We start from the raw sequence: 7,957 nt of genomic DNA, 5'->3' as shown, positions 1-7,957 counted from the left end.
ACATATTTATGATAATACCAAGTTTCTTTTCTAGGAATTCATTTTATTTCGTGGTGTTTCCACTTGTCATTTATTGTAACACCAACTAGATATTCTAGTAATCTATTTATTTCCGCCTAGCTATGTTGAAAATTGAACGCACCACGACCAACTATTTCTCACCTTTTCTTTAACCCTACACGACAACTTCTGAACGTTGTGCATGCAGACAAACAACATGGCTCTGACAGCCACTCAAAAACCGATTGCCCTACTCATGCTGCTAACTGTTCTGATGTGGATGCGCAAGGAATCACCGATCCCATTACGTTTTCTCAAATGTGTGAAGGCATTGAATATGATGGAACTGGATGCCCCTCATGTGATGCAGACGGTCAGTTCATGAATCATAATACAAATTCAATACATCTTCGGACTGCACTTGTTTATGGTAATACTATTATAATTTTTCTATACTGCACAGCGCGTCTTATTAATGAGGTGCACCTTGATGACCTAGGCCATGAGCATGAAGAAGAAGCTGAGATAGCTCCAACTAACACTGGTAACTAGGATACAAATCTATTACTTCTCTTTTGACATGTTTCTATATTTTCTCTTACTACTGGTCTTGTTTATCTATTTGTAAATACTATCTACTGCTTGGTTGTTTCATGTACAAATATTTTCTTCGAATTTCTTTTTCTTTCTAGATGCAGAAAACTTGGGGGTGGGTGTGTCAGACGTATTCACGGGCCAAAAGTTTGTCAATGAGGCACAAATCGATGCAGAAGCTGCTGATCACACAGAGCAGGTCTCAAAAGGTTGTTTTTCCTACTCAAACTTAAGTCCATACCAACTTATAAATAGATGTGTCGGCTTCGCCAAAATTATAACATTTTTTTTCAATGACTTAATTTTATGGTTAAGTATAGATGGTCATTTATCTGTGGATGCACCAATAATTACTGGTCAAGTCCCAGTTAACCATGACAATGATGCTGATCGCCAAATTACTGTCCATGAACCAATTAGCCACACAGAACAGTGTACCACCGCAGAGCAATTTCAGGTAATACCCTCCATTACGTCTACATAGCTCCAAATATAGCACATTTCTAATGAAGTATCCATCATGTATACAGTTGGAAGATGCCAACACACCTGAATCCTTAGTATCCTTCGGTCAGCCAACACAAGAATGGGAAGTTAGCCAACAACTTCGAGATGCTAATATTCACCCAGACAGAACCCCCCATTTTGTAATTATCTATCTTTATGCTTACTTATAATTATTATGCCAGGTGCTCATAAATCTTATTAACCTCCTTTTTTACTATTTCCATTTCAATGCAGGATACTAGAGAGCCATCCCACAAAGTGTGTATTAGGAGTGGCAGTGAAATCATCAAATTACCTCACACTGGAGCGGAGGCTCAACCTACCAACCTACAGCAGTCTGCCTCCACTGCACAACAGGCTGCCCACACTATCCAGGTGATACTTTTTATAAGTGCATTCTTTCGTAAATCAGAGTTGCGGCTGCACACACATTGCCTAAAATTTACCATTTTAATGTCTGTCAGGTCTCTGATGCATCTGCTCTACAGCTGTCTCCCAGGCGCTCGGCGAGATTTAAAAAAACAGATGTTGTAAGTGCTGCCCTGCTATTAACTTTGTTTTTACATTTTTTTCCAATAGTAATGTTCACATACATAATATCGTATCTCAGTTGGGTTATTTTCTACATATTTCAGTCTACGGAAAAAACATACACTTGTTCGCACCGCCAAGAACATGGAGAAGGACAAAACCAATGTCCCAAGCTTTGTGAACCCCAACCAATTCGGAGCTCCTGGAAATGTTCTGCAATGCGGTCAACTACCAGTTATCGTAAAGAGGATCAGGAAGAGACCATTGAAGATCATTTCTCCATTTAAATTACATCCTGTTAAGTCTACCATTTCTCTCAACCACGCCCGAAAACTCCGTGACATAGTAATCAACGACCTTGATCTCAAAAAGTAAACCTTCACACCATTGCATCCTATTTTTAATGTGCACTAATTATTTCATCATTTTAAAATACATTACAAATTCCGAATTAACCTTGTCATAGGACTGGACTTCTTGCTTACGAACCTTCTAAGTTATATCTTACTGGCATGGATCTCGCAAAAAGCTTCGGCGATGGGGCATCAATGCTACCCAGCTTGATGGAATACTACATAGACATTCTGCGTCACGATGAGATTAAATTAAGGCCCACGTCGGCTGGGTACAGGATGTTCCTTCGTTGGTCACTATCGGTATTTAAACCTGATTTTACAATTATCCATTTTTACTATGGCTAACCATTCCATGTTCTCGTTACCTAAGTATTCAGCATCATTTTGTCAAATCAATAATCAACATTTTTGAATTATTATGTGCAGTTCCACCTTAATGTCGATGCTCGGCACGAGACGCAATCCTTCAATCCTACTTTCATTGAGGCACTATTAAAGGAAGACCTCGCGGATAAAGACCCTCAAGATGTTCGCATGGTAAGGTTCCTTACTGCATCACACTTTTCATCTTGCATGCTCTACATCCTTTGCTCTCCATTCATATTTTTTTATCTGCTGCAGATATTATGGGTATCCCATCAGGGCAGTCATTTCTCAGTTTATTGTGTGAATCGTGTTCACAGACGGATTGACGTCCTCGATTCAGTTGACTGGAGCACACAACAGACTACATTTGAGGATTTTCATAAGCCGTGGGGTCCTATTGCTGTCGCCAGACTCAATGATGCTTTTTTAAAAGTTACTGAGGGGAAGTTCGACAACTTCTGCAAGTGGCCTATTGCTAGATTTCCAACCCCCAAACAACTTGCCAACGACTGTCCTTTCTTCTGTTTCAAATTCCTGAAATTTTATGATGGCGAGGAGAATCAATTACGAATCAAAATCGACCCAGTGAGCATCCCCCCCCCCCACACACACGTATCGTTACTAGATAAATACGATGTCATGGCTACAATGTTAATTCTTTTTTCTCTATGAATCATTTGCAGGAGAAGTTTAGTGATTACAGGTCGGAGGAGCTTGCATACATGGTGTTCCATGAATTGAATTTATTTCGTCAGCTACCACCTCAAATTGAAGTTTTGAGGAAGGCTATTACAAAAGCATAACCAGTTGCCGGCACTAGCAAACCAAAATGTTTCGCGAGGGGAGTCACAAGCTAGCCATGTTTATTTCCATATCCACCATGATTACTTTCCCGACAGATATTCGTCCTAATGTAAACCTAAGTGACGGAGAATATTATTGTACTGCTTTCCGTACTTGCTTCTGCATTACTGTATTTTGTATTATCTAATCGTATATTAGGTGGCACAATCGATGGCTGCAATGTGCATTAATGTTTTATATATTTTCTGTAGTACCTTTTCTCTCCCGTTATATACGAGGTCATTACTACCTAATACTCCCTCCGTCTCGAAATAAGTGCCTCAACTTTGTACTAGAGTTTCAGACACTTAGTTTGGGACAGAGGGAGTATTATTTACAATTACAGGTTAAATCACCAGAACTTATTTCCATTCACTGCAAGTAGGCACAACCTTGTACCAGAAGGCATGCCAATTTCCTACCAGCTCTTTGAACGTGTCACTCTATGTTTAAATATTTTTCATATTTTTAAATATGTAAATTTTCCTGCAAATCTTTGACCAAATCATACAATGCAGCCTACGATATGTCAAGGCTACATTTTCATTACACATACATTTTTCTTTTTGTTTTCCTGTCACCGATGTGATCAATTTTTTTATAGTAACACCATGCACCATATATGGTAAATCGACCGTAGATTCTTACGAACTATCCTTATATGGTAACACACTGAAACAATAATAGTAATTCCCTTCATTTTACGCAGTACTTATTCCCTCCATTCAATCGTGCCGGCAATAGATTAGGGAAGAAATCGTGGCCGCAATACATGCGCCTTTCCCGCCCCCACCTCCCCACTAATCTTGCCGCAGCACTATATAAATATGTTTCTCCTGCGCACTGAAATCTCCTACACCTCCCAGTTTCATCAGAGCTCCCAAGTGCATGCAAGCCATGCCTCCTTCAGCCATTAGGCCTCCTCGCAAGCCATCCGCCATGCCACGGCTATACTGCGCCTGTGGCACACACGCCCAGAGGCTCGTGCAACTCGTTGGAGCTAACGAGGGGAGGTTCTTCTACCAGTGCCCCTATTGGGATGTAAGCGCTCCTATTCTCATTTCTTTGATGTATTTCCATGCTTCACGTCACCTCGGGTTTTTACATCCTTGTGCTTGCAGGATCCATCGGCTGCAGCCTGCAACATCTTTATTTGGGAAGATATTCTGGACAATTACGTTAACCAGAACCAGTGGCATCTTGATCTGAAGGTGGCCTTCGATGCTGCAGACAATGCCAAGGCACAAACCATCAAAATTGCTAGACAGATGAAGCTGTCCCTTGCTTTTGCCATTGCCGCTCCTGTTTTTACTTTTCTCATGTTTTACTACCTAGCTTGATATGATGTACCACTCGAAATGCGGAGACACTTCATTGATGAAGTATTTTATTTCCTTTCTTTGTTAGTTGCCTCTCCCATGTTTTAGTAATCCCTTGATATGATGTACCGCTCTAAATGTCCGAGAGACTTTAATTAATGTAGTATTTGCTTTCCTTTCTATATTACCAGTGCAAGTTCTGCAGATGATACTTCACCGTGTTTTCTATAAATTGTTTGATGTTGTTACCATTGCTGATTCGCCCGAGATTCCAATATACCTACATAAGTTTTGTGATTGCTTTTTTTGGTCAACGTAATCCTCACATGTTTCTCTTGTGGTCTGGGGTCGTAAATACATTAAATAAATCTATGGTTATAGCAATTCGCAACTGTAGTAATGCGCTTACTATCCGCAAGAATTGGGGCCTCTTGCCATTAGACAGTATATATGGTAAAAACAACCTGTTACTCCAGTATATCCCATCAAATGTTTCTATTGCAGACGGCCGACGTTGTCACAGATTATAACCCAATAGTAATGGTTACTGTATAGTAACCGTAAAGCAAATAACAGTAAGAGTCTTACCACGACTCCTTACTTTCTCATACCCCACTTACCACCACCAACACGCCATCATTTCCTTAACCCCCCCACCCCGTCCTTGCGGATGTGTGCGTACTAACTGCTCTCTAATCGCTGAACACCCCCATCCATACTCCATCTCCATCTCATCTTCCGAAGCTTCTTCCATGATTTCCTGATGAAGGCAAGATATCTCTCGTAATGGATCCCTCTCCTGTGACATTCAATTTCTCGCAAGGAGCTCCAGCAACTTCTACGCCAACATCATGGAAGAACACCGCCGGTGCATCATCTTCATCATCATCTGTCCCCTGCAGTCCACCATCTGTACGAGATCCACGGATGCACACTTCCGTCCTCACCCCACCGCCAGGACTCCAACCGGGTGACATGGTCACCCCTGATAAAACCCAAACCTACAGTCCGGTAAGTTCCGATTCAGTTTAATCTTGTACATTTTCCCTCTTTGAACTTGGTGTTCCTATTTCCAATTTCGTTTCTATACGCAGCGTGAAGATATTTCCGAAGACATCGTTCCTAAACTGCTGCAATGCTTTGCTGACGAGAAAGAAGCTTACGAATTTTATGTCCGCTACGCAAGTCATGCTGGATTTGATGTTCGCAAGAGTCGCACAAAAAAGACGGTGCGTGAGTTTTGCTGTTCCCGTGAAGGGCATGCACCCCTACCAAATCACGACGAAGAACGCAAGCGAGCAAAGATGTCGAAGAGAACAGGCTGTCGAGCCTTTGTCAAGCTAAGGAAAAATCTGAAAGATGGATCTTTTCAAATTGAGAGGCTAGTTCAAGAACACAACCATCCTCTTGTATCCACGCCCTCCCAACTTAAGTTTATGAGGGTACACAAAAACTTTGATCCTTCATTAATGTTGTTCGTCGATCATTTGCAAGCCGCAAAAGTAAAACACAAGTCTATGATCAATTTGCTCTCAGACATGCATGGTAGCCGAGATAATATTCCTTTTCCGGACAGGGACTTGGAGAATAGGTACCCGTGTTACTCATTGTTTCTTATATCAGTCTAATAGGTTTCCTGTAGTCTAGCTTATACATGTTTTTGAATTTATAGGAAGGCGGCTAACATGCGTAACGAGAAAACTGATGATGGAAACAAGATGATGGAATTTTTCAATGAATTCCATGCACACAATGGAAAGTTTTATCACGACATAATGTATGATGCTGATGGTCTTCCGAAATTTTTTTTCTGGAGCCATGCTAGTTGCCGTGCGAACTATAGTGATTTCGGTGATGTTGTTACGTTCGACACCACCTTCAAGACCAACAGGTACAATATGCCACTGGCAATGTTTGTTGGTGCTAACCATCACCTGCAGAGCACTATTTTTGGTTTTGCCTTACTTCGTGATGAGTCGGAGGACTCATTCGTCTGGCTTTTCAATACATTCAAGAAATGTATGGAGGGCCACGAACCGCGTTGCATTTTAACAGGTACTTCTTGTTTTTATACATGTGCTCATGATTTATGTATGCTTTATTTCACCGACATACTTTCGACTTACTGTTTATCCAGACGAAGACCAGGCTATGGCAAATGCAATTAAATTTGTGTACCCTAGGACTGCTCATAGACTCTGTAGGTGGCATGTCTTAAAAAAGTATAAGGACCAGTTGAACATCTTGTATGCGAGTCGACAAGGCCTGAAGGAATGGATGCTCTCAGTGATAAATCACCCCCTAACACCTAAAGAATTCGAGCAAGCTTGGGATGAAATGCTAACAACTTATGATCTTCACGGGAATGTCACCCTTGCTGCCCTTTATGAGAACCGCAGAGACTGGATAGCCCCTTACTTTAAAGACATATATTGTGGAAAGATGACGTCAACTCAAAGAAGCGAGAGCATGAATAGGCTAGTAAAAATTAATTTTGTTGACCATACCACTGCCCTGCATAGATTTGCTCGTCAGATGTACCGTGTTCTTCAGGATAGGAAGCACGCCGAGTCTAAACTCACACACGCATCACAGGTACTTTGTCAATCCATCTTTTACATTTTTTCTATATAAATGTTGGGTTCTACACATCTTTACTTCATGATTATCTTTCTTCAACAGGCTTCTGTACAACGAGCATCCAATTTTCCTTTTGATGAACAACTCAGCAGGTTATATACCCCAATGGTATACAAGGAGTTCAAGGAAGCGTACTTTAAAAGCACTGCTTTTCGTATCAGCAAATCCTCAGAGGATGATTTGGTGTATCTAGTCACACACGGTAAATGTTCCAAGGAATTTTCATGGTCCCAGCATGATTTCCGGGTGGTTTGTGACGAACAAAATGGATTGTTTTCTTGTGAGTGTCATAGATGGGAACATACTGGTAAGTTATATATACCAATGATTAAATTGGAGCATACTGCAACTTACATTGACCTTTCCACTTATCGTCTGATGCTCCATTCTTTTTAGGTCTATTCTGTCCGCACATCATTAGGGCTTTCACACATCTTCAGATTGAGAGAATCCCCAGCAAGTATGTCATGAGAAGGTATACCAGACATGCCAAACAAGACCTGCCCTATGATAGACATGATGTCTTAAATGATGGCACCGACGCCCCTGTGGACTTGTATCGGCACCATACTCTTCTTACTGAAGCACTAGCAAATGTTAGGCTTGGCACCAAGTCTGATTGTGCATATGACAGGGCTTTGTATGTCTTCAAAGAACTTCGAAGTCAGCTAGAGGCAGTCCCGGTTGAACCCCCTACCAGGAAGGAGCATGAGCATAATTCTGAAGTGCACATTACAAAACTCAACACCCCAGCGCCACCTATGTCACTCACCAAAGGCCGCAAGCGCTCATCAACAGAAC

At 41.4% G+C, this 7,957-nt stretch overlaps 1 protein-coding gene across 1 annotated transcript; it reads left to right on the top strand.

Annotated features, from left to right (window-relative positions):
* Positions 1-1,750: 1,750 nt before the first annotated feature.
* LOC123082624 (uncharacterized) lies at positions 1,751-3,399 on the top strand. Its single transcript, XM_044504921.1, has 5 exons — positions 1,751-2,003; positions 2,099-2,288; positions 2,415-2,525; positions 2,610-2,939; positions 3,038-3,399. Exons 1-5 carry the CDS (start codon positions 1,777-1,779, stop codon positions 3,155-3,157), a joined length of 978 nt encoding a protein of 325 aa, XP_044360856.1. The 5' UTR covers positions 1,751-1,776; the 3' UTR covers positions 3,158-3,399.
* The last annotated feature ends 4,558 nt before the right edge of the window (positions 3,400-7,957 follow it).

This window comes from Triticum aestivum, chromosome 4A, assembly GCF_018294505.1.
Source record: "Triticum aestivum cultivar Chinese Spring chromosome 4A, IWGSC CS RefSeq v2.1, whole genome shotgun sequence".
In the NCBI taxonomy this organism is placed as follows: Eukaryota; Viridiplantae; Streptophyta; class Magnoliopsida; order Poales; family Poaceae; genus Triticum; species Triticum aestivum.
The sequence above is the reverse complement of the archived record's forward strand: the minus strand, read 5'-3'. Positions and strand labels throughout refer to the sequence as shown.

Bases quoted from the DNA above. Each gene is read 5' to 3' on its own strand.
- LOC123082624 (XM_044504921.1), top strand. From the start codon at position 1,777: ATGGAGAAGGACAAAACCAATGTCCCAAGCTTTGTGAACCCCAACCAA. The intron at 2,004-2,098 runs GTAAACCTTCAC...ACCTTGTCATAG, and splicing joins AACGACCTTGATCTCAAAAA to GACTGGACTTCTTGCTTACG. The intron at 2,526-2,609 runs GTAAGGTTCCTT...TATCTGCTGCAG, and splicing joins ACCCTCAAGATGTTCGCATG to ATATTATGGGTATCCCATCA.